The sequence below is a fragment of the Erinaceus europaeus genome, chromosome 9, assembly GCF_950295315.1.
Source record: "Erinaceus europaeus chromosome 9, mEriEur2.1, whole genome shotgun sequence".
NCBI lineage: Eukaryota > Metazoa > Chordata > Mammalia > Eulipotyphla > Erinaceidae > Erinaceus > Erinaceus europaeus.
Genome location: NC_080170.1, coordinates 70,865,771 through 70,883,222, shown reverse-complemented (window position 1 = coordinate 70,883,222; position 17,452 = coordinate 70,865,771). Strand labels below are relative to the sequence as shown.

Genomic DNA, 17,452 nt, shown 5'->3' with positions numbered 1-17,452 from the left:
AGGGGCTCCAAGGTCCCAAGTATGATCGCAGGCACCACTAGAATCCAGAGCTGAGCATTCCTCTGGGAAAAATAAACTAATGAGTGGATTAATTAATGAGTGAATTAAAATTAAAGACCAAAAGTTACAAAAAAATTGTAGCCATTCAAATCAGATTCTTCTCCCAGCACCCATACACTGAGGTTTTGATTAAGTAACAGCTTAGACTTGTTGGAAAAGTGGGTTTCCCAGACATGTAAACTTCCACCCTCCAACACATTCAGGGGATCCCTCCTTTCTGTTCTTAATACTGAGGACCAGTTTTACCTGAGTCTGACCCATCAGCAGGGCAGAGGCCTTCTGAATCTTCTACACCTCCCTCCTTCCTTTAGATTTCTGGATGGGTGGGGTCCCCACTGCCCTACAGGACAGACTCAGGGAAGACACACACACACACACACACACACACACACACACACACACACACACACACAATACTGCACCCCTACATGTCAAATTCTCCTCAGGACACCTACACACAGCACCCCAGTCCCTGATGGAGATTGTGGCCCCAAGCCTCCTCCCTCCCAGTCTGCTGACATCACAAAGGTATCAGATGGTGACCTGGCTGTCCTGAGTCTCCCTGGTGACTCTGAGCTGACAGAAGCAGGCAGGGACCAGCCCTAGGGAGTAGGCCAACCTCCAGTGGCCTGAAGTTTCATCCTCTTCCTCCCCCTGGCTCACCAATGAAAATCTCCAAAAGAAGCTAGGGTACAGGCTTCCTACTGGTGCCTCCAGTCCTGGTGGCTGAGGGCAGAAGGAGCCAAGAGCAGCTACCACAAGTGATGTCCCGCCTTCAGGCCCTGGGCCCTGTTGGCTGCTCCTGACCTTTGGAATGGGCTTTGTCTCAGGGTCTGGGTGCCCCACTTCCTGCAAATGCCAGAAACAGGAGGCCATTTGCTTGTGGGCTGGACTAAGTGAGTACCCCTGTGACCTGTCCCTGAGCACCCACAGACTGATCCTGGCCCACAACTCGCTGACATTTCTGCCAGCGATGGACCTGGGGCTGCTCAGTGACCTGGTCTCCCTGTACTGCTCACAGAAGGGCTCCGTGAGGTGCTGGACTACACCTTTGTATGGGTCTCCTGCTTGTTGTACCTGGACCTCAGCTGCAATGTACTAGCAGCCATGCACACAGGGCCTTCTCTCCACTGGCTGTCATGCTGCAACTCAACCTATCGCACAACCCACAGCTGAGGGCAGTGCCCTGCTGGGCCTTCACCAATGCTAGTGCCCTCAACATGTGTTCCTGTCCTTGAAAGTTCCTGCAAAACTAGATCATCTAGTGGAATCCATGAGACACCCACACATGTTGTCAACTGAAAGCACCCCCAACTCCCACTGCAGCCCAGTGACTTCTGCAGAGGAGCCTGCCTTGGAGATACAAAAAAATCTTTCCTGCCTGAAGCTTTGAGGCACCAGGACCAAGCCCTAGCACCACAAAAAGCCAGAGCTGAGCAGGGATCCAGGTAAAAAGATGAAAGAAAAAGAGGGAGAGATAATGGGAGGCAGGCTATGGAGAAGGGCAGGTTTTCAAAAGCAGCCCTGGATTATTCTGTGTAGTGAGGGCAGAGGCATGGTAGCACATGGCAAGGAGTGAAGGCTGCCTGGGCAACAGCAGGGGGAGAATCACCTCTGCTGTGAACTCTATAAGGGCTCAGTCCCCTCAGTTCAGCCTCAGGCAGCCAGAAGAGAAGAGACAAAAATAGGTCACAACAGATGGCATGAAAGTCAACTCTGGCTCCATGGCACTCTGTCAATCTCTCTCTCTCTCACATAAACACATATATAGACACACATTTACACTCTCACACACATATAGACAAGACACATATATACAGGCACAGATATACACACATGTGCACACACCAACACACAAGAACTAACACACAAACACATGTAGACATATACACAGATATATATGTATATTCATATACATATTCATATATATACATATATATGTGTACACAAAACATATTGAAGTACACACAAACACACATGCAGACACAAATACACTCAAACATATATACACATATACTATGTGCACATAAATACACACACATGAAAATAAATATGCTTATGTAAGAACACACACACCTGCTATATTCATACAACACCCACACATGTACTGACACACAGGCACACACACAGAGATCTGGCCCATGCCAATGCCTCTTGGCATATCATGGAGCTCTTTCCCTTCTAGACTGAACTTACCCCTACCTCTGCCATGGGCCACCCAGGTAAGACTGACCTCTCACATTGCAAAGGGATGTGGTGGCACCCAGGTTTGGAGAGAATAGGACACCAGGTCCTGAATGCTTGGACTATCAACATTTCTTTTTCTGTGTTTATTTGTTTATTTGTTTTGCAGGGGGTCAGCGAGGGATAGAGACTACAATACTAAAGCAATGTGGTAGGGCAGGGCTCAAACCTGGGTCACACATACAAAACACATCTAGCCAACAGAGATAACTTGCCTCACTTTGGGGAGAGGGAGCCTCTGAGAAGGGGAGTCAAGTTGCTGACCTGTGATTACATGTCCAGTGGTTGGTGGCCATGGGGGGCACCTGTCACTGTGACCTGCCCACCTGTAGGGGGATGGAGCCCACACTCAGAGGCCAGTTGGCACTTGAGAGGCAGTACTAAACAGGGTTGGTGAATCTCTATCAGATCTGGCTAAATACAGGAGCTGAGTGAGGCTGGGCTGAGATCCCTAGATTGCAGCTCCCAGCTACTTTCTGACCACCCACCCATGCCTGCCCTCAGAGTCTCCATTGGTAAACCCTAAAGGTAAAGGGGGGAGTAAAGGGGCCAGGCAGTAAGGCACCTAGCAGACTGCATACATTTCCATGCACAAAGACCTGGGTTCAAGCCCTCAGTCCTCATAGATGTCTCTCCCTCCTCCACCTGCCCACCGTTTCTCAAAAAAAAGGAGACAAATTGGGGCTATGAACCATTCAGCAACCAATCCAAAAATAAGCTACCCAACCCCCAAGAGGTGAAGCAAGTCCACCTAGGGTAAACAGCCTAGAACCTTCCTGAAAATAGCTGTCTCACGAGTCTGCATGAAAAATGTCTCAGGCTTCCAGACGTAGTCTCTTTTCTCTTTTTCAAAAGTCAGCCCTGAATAGGGAAGCTACAAAGATAACTCCACATCCCCACCCCTATCACCACCCTTCCCAGAAAGAAAAGGGGAGGTAGACAGAGAGAGAGAGAGAGAGAGAGAGAGAGAGAGAGAGAGAGAGAGAGACAAAAGAAAGCAAACATCGGGGCCAGGTGGTGGTGTACTATGTTAAGTGCACATATTACAGTGCACAAGGAAGGACCCAGGTTCAAGCCCCTGGTCCCCACATGTAGGGGGAAAGCTTTGTGAGAGGTGAAGCAGGTCTGCAGTTGTCTCTCTCTCCCTCTCTCTCTCCCCACTTCCTTTCAATTTCTGGCTGTCTCTGTCCAATAAATACACAAAATAATAATTTTTTTAAAAAGTAAAGAATCTCTGGAAGAGTGTATCTTTTAGGGTGGGTCTCATTCATTCATTCACCCACTCATCCACTTATTTTTCCCAGAGCAATCCATTTCCCAACTCTTTTTGAAATTGTTATTTATAAAAAATCAACACTGACAAAAACCATTGGATGAGAAGGGTACAATTACACACAATTCCCATTACCAGGTATCCATATCTCATCCCTTCCCCTGATAGCTTTCCTATTCTTTATCCCTCTGGAGTATGGACCCAGGGTCATTATGGGATGCAGAAGGTGGAAGGTCTGGCTTCTGTAATTGCTTCCTTACATCCCTTCCTTACCTCCCCAGACACCTTCCCCTTTTCATCACCTCCAAAATAGCCAGCAAATACACACTCACCCTGGTGACACTAGAGAACTTGTTGCTTTCAGAAAGCCTGGGGAAGCTGAAGAGACAGCATAGTGGTTCTGCAAAACACCTCTCCTGCCTGGGGTTCCCAGGTCCCAAGTTTGATCGCAGGCACAAGAGACCAGAGAGGCTCTGGTCTGTCTTTCTCTGATTAAAATTAAAATAAAAAGGGTTACTGACACAGTGGCCTGGGAATTGGTAGTGACTGGTTCCAGTAAGCCTTTTTTTTTTTTTTTTTTTTTAGAAACTTTGTGCTCTGGGTGTAGAAATAATGAGGTGGTTTAGCTTTCTTTTGGCTTATCTGCAGGATGGAGTTAAACATTAAAGACCTGGGAGGAGGGGTTAAGAGCAGCAGCAGATCTGTTCCTCTCCTCTCCTTCCCTCTCTTTTCCTCCCTTTCCCTCCTCTCCCCTCCCCTACCCTCTCCTCTTCCTGATCAACTAGGAATACCACCTGGTATTCCTAGGAGACCACCTGGGACCAAAACAAGACAGGCCTAGAATGACTTCAGGAATCCACCAAATCACCAGTGAGTGCAAACACCTGTGGCTGGTGGTCAGAGAGGGGTTTAGGGGAAGATTAAGAGGCTGGTAACAGTCTGGCAGTTTATCAGTTTATCACTAGAGACACTACCTCCAGTCTATTTCAGTCTGAAGTTTTTGAATCATTTTTACTACACTCCCATTAAATGTTCCCAGATAAACTTAAAATACAGAGGAAATGCAGATGAAAGAGAGGACTGCTTCATCGTTATTTGTCCAGTTAAAACTGTTTAACAGTTAAGAACACAGAACATCACCAAACTTTGGTAGTTGGGTGCATGTGAAACTACACCCCAGTAAGTTTAAAATTTATAAACTACTATTAAATCATTACTATAAAGAAGATATTAAAAAGCATTAAATGGGGAGACAGGCAGGGAGGCAGGCTTCATCATTTTTAACACATCTTCAAAATAAATAACAAAACAACACACAACTTCTGTTTTTCTATTAAATGTGCTGTAGCCATTCTGGTTTTGATTACCCATGGAAATAGACATTTTAACTAAATTCAGTATTCATTAGTTCCTACTCGAGCAAGGCATTTTTTCATCAGGACCAGAAGTAGATATAAAGATAAGAATATTTGGTTTGAGTTGGTGTGCCCAGTGGAGTGACTGTACCTCTAGTCCCACACTGCAGAGAGGAAGCTTCATAAGTAGTGGAAAATGGCTCCAGGTCACTCTCTCTTTCTCTCTTTCCCCCTTCTGTCTTTTTACTTCTGTCCTATCATGTGAAAGAAGAGAAGAGAGAAGAGAAATGAACAGAAGAGAAGAGAAGAGAAAGAAGAGAAGATAGTTTGGTTTGTAATGACTGCAATTTTACAACATCCTTTCTCTGGGATTTAATTTATATGACGGGATGGAATGAAAATCTAAACTGAACGGGAAGCTAACACCAGATCATAGCAATTCATTTTATTATTGTGTAATATATTGATTAATATTTGGGGTTTATCTACATTGTCAAGAGATTTAGATTCAGATATAGGACAGTTCTGTATCCACCTTCTCCCCTTTGGTTGGCAGTAAAATATTGATAAAGTCTTCCCAAGTTATTCTCAGATTATAAATCATTCTATGCCTTAATTCAGAATGGGGTTTCTTTCGGTTTCATGCAATCATTCAAGCTCTACCTCCTCTTCGAAGTTTCCACAATCCTAATATGTGGAATTCCTTTATGGAGTCACTGATAGTTTTCTGCTATATGTCAACTAAATCTTTACATAGGAAATTTATTTATGACCTTAAACCCAGGATAGATCAGAGCCCCTGTTCAATGACCACAAAAGTATGTAAGTCTCCTTGTCTCTTACGTGGGGTTTATATACATATATCGAAAACAGTGTTTTCTAAGGACTCGGGAAATAGCAGGTTGTGTGCTTGGCCATGTGTGTGACCAAGCCTTGAGCCCTGAACTATATGAATGATGCCACAGCATGGGAGGGGACTGGTGCTATGGTGTCAATACCTCTGTTTCTGTATCTCCACATGAAACAGTGAGTTGTGTGATAAATTTTGCATGCATTTGATCTCAGCTCTGGAAAAAAATTGCAATAAAATACATGTAAAGAAAATACATGTAAAGAACCTTTTTTATAAAAGAATTAATCACTTCTCCCAGGCAACTCTTTCAGTATTGGGTACCCTTTTTTAAATACATTATTTTATTTTTGAGAGACATGCAGAGAGATGAAGATAGAGAGACAGAGAGAAACAACTGAGGACTGCTCCATTTAGGCTTATGGTAGTGAGGGGGATCGAGCTTGGGCAGTTCCTCCTTGCTAAATTTGGGGTACATCTTATAATATTGAGGTCTTTGCTCATGGAAGAATCTGAGGCAAGCAGTTTCCATTTTGCTGGATTTTTCAATATATAACTTAGCCTCCAAAATTAATTCTCTTAAGGCTATTCTTTAAAGCTCTCTCTTTAAGGCTATTCAAAATCTGTAACCATTTGCACATTTATACTCATTTATTTATTTATTTATTGCCTCCAGGGATATCACTGTGGCTCAGTGCCTGTACTACGAATTCACTGTTCCTGTGGCATTTATTTATTTATTTATTTATTTGGATGGTACAAAGAGATTTTGAGAAGGGAGTGTAGATATAAAGAGGTAGAGAACGGCATCTGCAGACTCGCTTCACCACTGTGAAGTGACGCCCCCACAGGTGGGGAGCCAGGGACTGGAGTGGGTCCTTAAGATATATACCATATGTGCTTAACCCAGTGCTTAAGCCCTTGTCCAGCCCCATTTGCATATTTCTCTAGAAAAATCTTTAATAGTTACTTTTTCCCAGTCCATCTTTGGATTCTATGAATCCCTCTTTGTCATGGGGAGGAATAATATCCTCTATGCACTTCAGCAACTCCACAGTGTCGTCTATGGACCAGTGGGCTTTGACTTCATTTGTTGCCATTTCCAGGCTTGGGGTCACTAAAACCTTTCCAGATATGTAGATGCCACAGCAGCAGTTCAAACTACTTCACTCTTCTTTATTTTATTTTAATTTGGCATCCAGTGTTATTGCTGGGGCTCAGTGCTCGCTCCATGAATCCACTGCACCTAGTAGCCACCATCTTTTTTGCACTGTTGTTGTTTTGACATTGTTGTTGTTGCTATTGCTGTCTTTGGATAGGACAGAAGGAAACTGAGAGGAGAGGAAAACAGACAGGAGGAAAGAAAGACACTTGCAGACCTGCTTCACAGCTTCCTGCAGATGGGGAGCTGGGGGATCAAACCTGGAACCTTGCAGTGATCCTTGCCTTTCACACTATGTGTGATAAACCCACTGCATTACTGCCCAGCTCCCCCACTGCTTCTCTTTTGAGTTTACTAATAGCCCGTTTTTATAAGCTGTGCAGTACAGTCTTCCCTCATTTATCTTGATTAATCAGTGCCAGACTCTAATGAGATAAGTGAATTTCCATGAAGTAGGATTCTTTCTTTAGAAATAAAATATTTTTGTAGCTAGAGCATAGAAAATCTTTTTACAACCTTCTAAATGTGTTTTTTTTTCAGAATCTTAGACCCCTCTACACATGAAATAACACTCCTTTAGCTTTGCTTCTCTTTGAAAGATACAGTAGCCATTGCATGAATGTTCTTTTAATTTAAAAAAAAATTATTTATTTATTTCCTTTTGTTGCCCTTGTTGTTTTATTGTTGTAGTTATTGTTATTGTTGTCATCATTGTTGGATAGGACAGAGAGAAATGGAGAGAGCAGGGGAAGACAGAGAGAGGGAGAGAAAGACAGACACCTGAAGACCTGCTTCACCACCCGTGAAGCGACTCCCCTGCAGGTGGGGAGCTGGAGGCTCGAACCCGGATCCTTACGCAGGTCCTTGGGCTTTGTGCCATGTGCGCTCAACCCGCTGCACTACTGCCCAGCTCCCTGTTCTTTTCATCTTTACGGATGGTGCGGATGGTAGACTCATCCAAGTGGTAATGGTGGGCAACCTCCAGGATGTTCTTGCCAAGAGTTTCACCTTCTCCTGGATGGTAAGCATCTTCCTCTAGCGCTTAGCCAGAAGGCTTAGAAGAAGCAGCACATTTAGGATCCATTGTGGGACTTAGATAAAGGTTGTCAGAAATCACAAACACAAGAGCAACAATGCTTCTGATGCATAGCCACATAGAAGTGCCTATGAGAGATATGTTGAATAAATTGGTTTATTTCTTAATTTTAATAATTTATTTACTATTTATTTTACTGTTAATGTATCTATGGGTTTAGGCATCTGCTTGGTTTAAGATTGAGAGTGAAAATCAGAGAGTGAGTGAGTGGAGCAGAGGGAGATGCATATAGAAGGAAAAAGAGACAACAGAGACAGAGAAGGGAAGACCCTTCACCATGGCTCCAGCTCTGGTGAATGAATATTCCCCTGCAGAAGTTCTCTTTTGTGGTGGGAGAGTGCTCCTACTGAGACCTATTCTTCACCACTGAGCATATCTTTGCGCTCTCTCTCTAGTGAATTTCCTAATATTATTGATGTCTAAAGAATCATTTGGGAGTTTAAAAATTTCTCTATTCAGATGCATTCTGAAATGTATCCACAGGGCGGCATCACACCACCACAGAGCAGGTTGTTTCTAAGTATTTTGTGGACGATGGAGAGGACAGTTTTTGGACAAAGGGAATTTTAACCATTGAATTGAACAGATCATACAAAAATAGTTTCTCTTATGGTGTGTTGAAAAACTTGGCATTTAGAATTATTATTTACTTATGTGTCCCTACTTACTAATTCCTTTATTTTTCCATGACCATATCTCTTTAGTTAAGCACATGGTAGATTCAAGATTATGTTATAGACTGCTTTATTATTATTATTATTCCCTTTTATTGCCCTTTTTATTGTTGTAGCTATTACTGATGTTGTTGTTGCTGGATAGGACAGAGAATAATAAAGAGAGGAGGGGAAGACAGGGAATGGGAGAGAAAGATAGACACCTACAGACCTGCTTCACTGCCTGTGAAGCACTGCCCCTGCAGGTGGGGAGCCTGGACCTCCAACAGGATTGTTTACCCAGTTCCTTGTGCTTTGCGCCACATGCACTTAACCTGCTATGCTACTGCCCTACTCCAGATAGACTGTTTTTTTCCTTTTAAATTACAAAGGGGTTGCAAGTCAGAGAAGTAATGGGAGGGTGAGTGAGAGGAAAGCATAGAGAAACACATCATGCCCCCACCTCTTGTGAAGCTTCTCCCATGCAAGTGCTCTCATGCAGTGATTGGCTGACAAACCCAGGTGCAAGCACAGGTTAAGGTAGATGCTCCCCACGTGAGCTATCCAACACTACACCTTGAAGAGCTTTTAACTCTTTTTTTCACTCTTTTTTTTCCCCTACTTTCTTTGATTGCTATCAGGGTTATTGCTAGCCCTCCATGTATCCCCTCCCAGTGGTCTTTCTTCCTTCCTATCTTCCCTTTTTCTTATTTGATAGGACAGATAAATTGAGAGGGAAGGGAAAGAAGTTGTATCCATGCGTCCATAACTGTATTGTAAAAAAATTAACTTTCCCCCAATAAAGTAATTTAAAAGGGGGAATCATCATGTGGAAAATGTTACTGAGTAAAGTTTTAGTCCAAATGCTTTTGCTTTATTGTTTGTAATTGGGTATGCAAATAGTTGTCAGGTTAAAAAATACAAGAGGTAAAAAAAAGCACTTTTCTTGGGTATGAATTCCTGATGCAATGAACTTGAGTGCCCAGACAGAGAAAGATATCATTATTAGAGTGCGAGTTCCACACACACTTCAAACATGGAGAGCCAAAATGAGGGCCTTTGCCTGAGTCATCTGTCTGAGAATATGCTTCTGTTGTCCTGGGACTGCTTTATAAATCTTAAACAAGTCAGAGTGGCCCAAAGTTAATTTTTTAAAGTAAAAAAAAAAATTAGATAAAGATAGGCAGCAAGATAGCCAGGGTGATGGTAGTGGGGGTGGCTGGTCAGTGGCGTACTAGTTGAGCACACATAATACTAAGTGCAGGGATCCAGGTTGGAGCCCTCACTCCCTATCTGCAGGGGGAAAGCTTCACAAGTAGTGAAGCAGGTCTGCAGGTGTCTTTCTCTCTCCCTCTCTACCTCTTTTTTCTCTCAGATTTTCTTTGTCTCATCCAACAAATTGAAAAAAACTGCCTCCAGGAGTAGTGGACTTGTAGTGCCAACACTGAGCCCCAGCAATGACCCTGGAGGCAAAAAAAAGCAGGGACAGTCAAGTGGTGGCATAGGAGGTTAAGGGCACATGGTGTGAAGTACAATGACTGGTCTAAGGACCCTAGTTCAAGCCCCCGGCTCCCCAACTGCAGGAGGTCACTTCACAAGCAGTGAAGTTGGTCTGCAGGTGTCTGTCTTTCTCTCACCCTCTCTGTCTTCCCCTCCTCTCTCTCAGTAAGGAAAACAATAATAACAACAACAGGGGTAACAACAAGGGCAACAAAATGGGAAAAAAGGCTTTCAGGAGCAGTGGATTTGTAGTGCAGACACTGAGCCTCAGCAATAATCGGGAAAAAAAGGAAAAATAAAAGAGACTGCACATTTGAGAGTGAGAGCAAAAGAGAGAGAAAAAAAAGAGGCTAACCCTCAGCTCTAAAACTCCCTTCATTATGGTAGAGCTAGGGTCAAATGTGGGTTGTACATATGGAAAAGCAATGAGCATGATATCCAAGTGAGCTAGCTATTTTGTTGGCCTTGACAAATAAAGCATGCAAGTCTTATTTGCTAACATTGTCTGCTAACATAACTCCCTAGTGCTGCATTCCATGGTGTGTGTGTGTGTGTGTGTGTGTGTGTGTGTGTGTGTGTACGTACATACACACAACAGAGCTTCCTGCTATTCCAGTGCTTTTGATGAGATTTTTTTTTCATTTTTCTAAAAATATTTGTTAATGAGAGAAGAAACTGAAGAGGAAGAGGAAAAATAACTAGAGCAACCTACTCCTACCTTTTGGTTCCTGTTTATTAATCATTTTGTCCTGCTTTATATCTTACCACATTTCAGCTACCAAGTTACAGATGCTATCAAGTTGCCATCCTGATTTTCCTAGGCAGATAACCTCACTGATGTGTCTGGGAACTTCATCTCTCCAGAGCCCACCCATTAGGGAAAGAGAGAAACAGACTGGCATTAATAAAATGAAAGAACTAAAGCAACACTCTGGCTCGTGAAATACAGTGACTCTAAGTTGCGACCCCCTACTTGAGCATCCAAAGCTTTTACCCTCTGTGCCACCTCTTAGGTCACACTTGTTTCCTTTTGAAGATATATGGGTGTATATATATTAGCTTCCCTTAATTTTAGAATATTAGACTAGTGTATGACATCATCTCTCTTTCACATCCCTGCAACAAAGCAAGTCTCTCTCCTTTGATATTTGTATTTATGCACACACCAAGACAATTTACATTTTAGTCTTCTGACAGCAAAACCTTTCAGATCCCCTCACTACTTGATTTTGTCTTCTACTGAGACCACCGAATTTTCACTGAAATTTAATAAAATATCAGTGATAGGAGCTTGAGTGTGTGCATGGCAGGCCTCCTGTCTTCCCCACCTGACTTCTTCTGGGCACAGTCCTACCAGGAGAGGTGCTGCTCTACCTCAGTTCCATTAATTAATTTTTTTATTTATACCACCAGGGCTACCTCTGGGCTTGATGCCCTCATAATGCTCTCCACTCTTGATATATATATATATGAGGTGGCTCCAGATTGAAGTCTAGTGTCATGGTTAGAACCAGTTTTAAAATTATAAAAAAGGTATTATTAGAAATACATTAACAATTTAAACCCAGTGTTGAAATTAAATCAGTTTACTAATTTGAAACCTTAAGTGCTTAACGGATTATACACTCAGAACTGAATTTTAAGTATTGAGTGATAACAGATCTAGTGTTCTAATCATGTGATAGAATGTTCTTACTCATAAAAGAGGGGTGGGGTTGGGGGGACGAGGTTGTACACCTGGTTAAGTGCTCAAATAGTGGGAAATGCAAGGGAAGGTGTAAGAATCCTGGTTCTTTCCCCACATGGAGGGGGTTTGCTTGCCAGTGGTCTTCAACAGGTCTTCAGGTGTCTATCTTTCTCTCCCCTCTCAGTTTCTCTCAGTACTATCCAACAACAATAGCAACAACAACAATAATAATAATAGTGGCAATGGAGGAGCAGTGGATTCCTAGTGCAATCACCCAGCCCCTGTGATAACCCTGGAGGCAAAGAAAAGAACCAGTTTAGGAGGAGGTCATGAACTTGTAGCAGGTGTGGCCCTTCCCCAGTCTCCAGGCAGAATAAACAGCTTAGTAACAAAGAAATAGCTTCAGGGCTGCTGACGAAGGCTGGAGTGTGCCCCACCCTATTTGGGGAAGTCCTGAGATTCCCAAACAGATATGATGGGCCTAGACCTCAAATAAATCCCTCTCTCCACTTCTTCTTCTAGCGTTTGCCCTTCTTCCATAGCCAGTCAACAGCGTCAGGTTGAGCCTGATGTAAAGTTTCGAGACCTCCTTTGAATCTGGAGAGGTGGCAGTCGTTGACTATGTGGGTCATAGTCTCTCTCCACTGTTACTGGTCATCTCTATCAGGAATAATAAAATAAATCCATTGGGGGGCCCCAATAGGACCTTGCCCTCAACATGGATCAACAAAGGTAGAGAATATTCCATCCTCCAAAGGGAGGTTGGACAACAAATTCTATGCTACACCTGAGGAAGATGGGTCCTGAAATCGGGGCAGCTTGGAACATTCCTATTCATGAACACAGAATGTGAGCTCAGATCTACAGAGATACAGAGGTCACATAGGCTCCTAAACTGAATAACAGCCCCAGATCACATCAAATTATTGGGGTTTACAGTGAACAGTATTTATATACATTCCCCATATTTGGGAGCTACACTCTTTCCCCGATCCAGCTTTCTGGTCCTTTTTCCAGCCATAACATCATCTCCCCAGACAATATTTTGGATCCACCTGCATATTAGATGTCAGGCTCGGAAAAAACAAACAAACAAATAAAAAATGAGTATAATGATGGGACCTCTGGTATATAACCAAAAAGGGCCTACTAGCTATCTGTAAAATGGAGCCCCGCCCCCAAAATTTTCATTCTAGCTTTAGGTTCATGATTAGTTAACTACTTATTTGGCTTTATATGTAAACTCTTTTTTTTTTTTAGCTACCAGGTTCCAGATGCTAAAGTGATGCCAACTGGACTTCCCTGGGCAGACGACCCCACCAATGTTTTCTGGAGCCCCGCTTCCCCAGAAGCCCACCACACTAGGGAAAGAGAGAGGCAGGCTGGAAATATGGATCAACCTGCCATCATCCATGTTCAAAGGGGAGGTAATTACAGAAGCCAGACCTTCCACATTCTGCACGCCATAATGACCCTGGGTTCATACGCCCAGAGGTATAAAGAATAGGAAAGCTATCAGGGGAGGAGATGGGATACAGAGTTCTGGTGATGGGAATTGTGTGGAGTTATACCTCTCTTATCCTATGGTTTTTGTCAGTGTTTCCTTTTTATAAATAAATATTAAGAAATAAAATAAACTATAAAAATTTTAAAAGTTCACAGTAAAAATTCAGAATTTCAGTAACATTAAATGCCATCTTTTGCCATCATTCTTTTTTTTTCCCTCCAAGGTTATTGCTGGGACTCTGTGCCTGTACCAGGAATCCACTGACCTGGACACCACCCTCTCCCTTTTTGTTGCCCTTGGTTTTTTTCTTTTTAATTATCATTATTACTGTTGCTGTCATTGTCCTTGGATAATACAGAGAGAAATGGAGAGAGAAGAGGAAACAGAGAGGGGTAGAGAAAGATAAGATACCTGCAGACCTGCTTCACTGCCCGTGAAGAACCGACTCCCCTGTAGGTGTGGAGCCAGGGTCTCAACCCAGATTCCTTATGCCTGTCCTTGCACTTCACACCATGCATGCTAACCCCGCTGTGCTACTACTGCCTGACCACCTTTTGCCATCATTCTAAAATGATTAGGATGGGTGCAGTGACTTAACAAATCTGCTACCTTCATTGGAGACAGGGTGGGGTCTGGCTCTGGGTGGGGTCACCTCTGCAGGAGAAATTATCTCCTTTATAGACAAAATACTTATAGTTTGTGCCTTTTAATTTTATACTTGCTTTTAACTGCATTCCTTCACCTACCAGTTATTATGAAGTCTTGTATCTGGAATGATTTCTATAAGGGAATATTATCTGTGCCTTAGAAATAAATTAATATACTTTTATATTCTTTTCTGTTATTTTTTATTTTCCCTTTTGTTGCCCTGTTTTTTATTGTTGTTGTAGTTATTATTCTTACTGATGTCATCATTGTTGGACAGGATATACAGAAATGGAGAGAGGAGAGTATGACAGAGAGGGTGAGAGAAAGACCTGCAGATCTGCAGACCTGCTTCACCACGTGTGAAGAGGCTCCCCTGCAGGTAGGAAGCCAAAGCAAAGGCTGGAACCAGGATCCTAACACCAGTCTTTGTGCTTTGCGCCACTTGTGCTTAATCCGCTGAGCTACCACCCAGATCCTGCTCAGCATATTGTTTATGCCTATATGATAAAGAAAAAAATAGAGCTACTCCTCAAAGTTGGTTCTGGTTGGAGACACTAAATCTACCATAGCCAGAAAAAAGTAACAGGGCAACACATAGTAGGGCAACTCTAAATTTCAAGGGAAATAAAATAATTAGAAAAAATATGCTTTTATAGAATAAAAGTGAGAAATCTAGCTTATATTAAAATAGAATACTCACATTAGCAAGATCAGTGTCTTCTTCCCCTGGAGGGAGAAAAAAAACCACTAGTTCACAATTATGAATTCAGAGGAATGCAAGTGAACATTTTAATTTAAATATTTAATGATATGTGGCCCAAATTTTGATTTATCCATCTAGAAATAAATTATGTCTTAACAATAATGGGAAAAACTGCTATAGACAAGATCCCTTGTTTCATGCCACTGAATAATGTTGGAGACTAAAAATACAATGATATAACAGCAAATGAATCTTTTCTGACCTGCAGTTTGTCATGTGTTCATCAAATCAAATGTGATCAGAGGGAGACTGTTTTGGCATCTACTACAGAAGTAACTCAAGAATGATGAGCTTTATCTAAAGTATTACAAATGTAGTAGCAGTTGCAAGTTAAATCTTATATACATATTACATAGCTGTGGTTATTATTATTATTATATAAAACTATACTGATATATACTGTGGAAAATTTATCACTATAATCTAAAAATCCCTGGAGATGCTAATGTCATGGATCTTTTGATAAGACAAAATAAACCTTTTCTTTGGTATCTATTCATGGGGTCTGATGACAAACTGTCAAATTGGGGGGTATGTATATGAGGTGACTATCCATGGAAATAAAGAGAAAGGTAGCATGGATATAGGCTGATGGCAAGGCCAGTTTTGACATGAAAATCTCTTTGCAAAACCATTATGCTATCTACCCCCACCTAAAAATTTTATATTATTTATTTTTACCAGAGCACTGTTTAGGTTTGGCTTATGGTGGTGAGGGGGATTGAACCTGAAACTTTGGAGCCTCAGGCATGTTAAGGCAAATTGTTTGTTTATATTTATTTATTTGTCCTTTTTTTGCCCTTCTTGCTTTTTAAAAAATGTTGTCATAGTTAGTATTGTTGTTGTCATTGATGTCATTGTTGTGGGATAGGACAGAGAGAAATGGAGCGAGGAGGGGATGACAGAGAGGGGGAGAGAAAGACACCTGAGACATGTTTCACCACCTGTGAAGTGACTCCCCTGCAGGTGGGGAGCCTAGAGCTCAAACCAGGATCTTTATGCTGGTCTTTGTGCTTCCTGGCACATGCACTTTACCTGCTGTGCTACTGCCAGACTCCCGCAAGGTCAGTTTTGGAATTAGACACACTGGAGTCAATTTAGATGGTTTGTATATTACATCTTAGCAGTCATTGAGTTATGTTACAGACTGGGAAAATAACACTGTCTTAGTTATGAAGCATCAGAATTCATAGAACAAGCTCAGTCTGCCCTTATAAGATGAGGTAGAATGTGTGTTTGCATGGAGACTTGCAGAGTGCTGAATTGGAGAGGTGGGACTAGTTCTTAAAGTACCCTCCCTCTAGTAACTGATTGCCAGACACAGCTACACATCAAACTCCAAGAAGACCTTTGTGGTGTCTGGAGATACTAGGCACCCCCCTCTGGGCCAGACAGGCTCCCAAGGAGGGGCAGAGAAAGAGTGTATGAGTGAGTGAGGGCAGTGCCCCTGCATCTATGCTGCCTTTGGTCCTTCTATTTCAGTGGGCACCCTTCCCCACCTAGGCCTCTCAGTTTCACTGACAGATTTACAAGCAGAGGAAAGGAACCATAGGAAAGGCACAATTCATAGGGCAAGCTCAGTCTGACTCTATAACATGAGGTAGAATATGTGTTTGCATGGTAACTTGGTATAGGGATAGGGAGTGAAAATATACCGGCAGACTGCTGAACTGAAGAGGTGGCACTATTTCTTAAAATATTGGAGACACTGGTTTGGGTTCCAGATGCCAACTTGACTTCCTTGGGCAGACAATGCCACCAATGGCCCTTGGAGACCCACTTCCCCAAAGCCCTGACTCACTAGGGAAAGAGAGATAGGCTGGGATTATGGATCGACCTGCCAGTGACCATGTTCAGTGGAGAAGCAATTACAGAAGCCAGACCTTCCACCTTCTGCACCCCACAATGATCCTGGGTCCACACTCCCAGAGGGATAAAGAATAGGGAAGCTGTCAAGGGAGGGGATGCGATATGGAGCTCTGAGGGTGGGCAATGTATGGGAATGTACCCCTCTTATCCTATGCTCTTGTCAATATTTCCATATTATAAATGAAAAACTGGAGACAATGTTACTATTTCTTATAGAGACAGTTAAAAAGTTATAAACTGGGAGTCCGGCGGTAGCGCAGCGGCTTAAGCATAGGTGGCGCAAAGCGCAAGGACCGGCATAAGGATCCCAGTGAGAGCCCCGGCTCCCCACCTGCAGGGGAGTCGCTTCACAGGCGGTGAAGCGGGTCTGCAGGTGTCTTTCTCTCCCCCTCTCTGTCTTCCCCTCCTCTCTCCATTTCTTTCTGTCCTAACAATGACGACATCAATAACAACAATTACAACAATAAAAAAGGCAACAAAAGGGAAAATAAACATTAAAAAAAAGTTATAAACTGGAGAGATAGCACTGTCTTAGTTATGAAGCATCAGAATTCATAGGACAAGCTCATTCTGAGTGTATAACATGCTTGTTTGCAAAGAGACTTGGAATAGGGGTGGAGAGTGATAGATTAGAAAGACAGATGGAATTGGTTTCTTTCTGTCTCCGTGTCCCCTGACACTCCAACACAACATGTAAGGTAACACGATATAAAATCAGGGGCCAGGAGTTACAGCACCAACATATTGGAATTGCATGAAAGAGGTACCATGTCTGATCCCAGATA

General features: G+C 42.7%; 1 protein-coding gene across 5 annotated transcripts in view; it reads left to right on the top strand.

Annotated features, from left to right (window-relative positions):
- LOC132540452 (leucine-rich repeat-containing protein 52-like) overlaps nt 1-14,651 on the top strand; it is a 282,090-nt gene extending 267,439 nt beyond the window's left edge. For 3 of the 5 annotated variants that reach the window (XR_009551632.1, XR_009551631.1, XM_060198188.1), the window contains one exon: nt 13,141-14,651. Coding sequence is in view for 1 of the 5 variants with exons in the window: in XM_060198188.1 (XP_060054171.1) it covers nt 13,141-13,161 (21 nt within the window). In the remaining 4 variants the exon portion in view is untranslated. Of the gene's footprint in view, nt 1-5,175; nt 5,263-12,564; nt 12,613-13,140 lie in introns of those variants that run through there. The other 2 variants (XR_009551633.1, XR_009551634.1) reach the window with 2 other exon arrangements.
- The last annotated feature ends 2,801 nt before the right edge of the window (nt 14,652-17,452 follow it).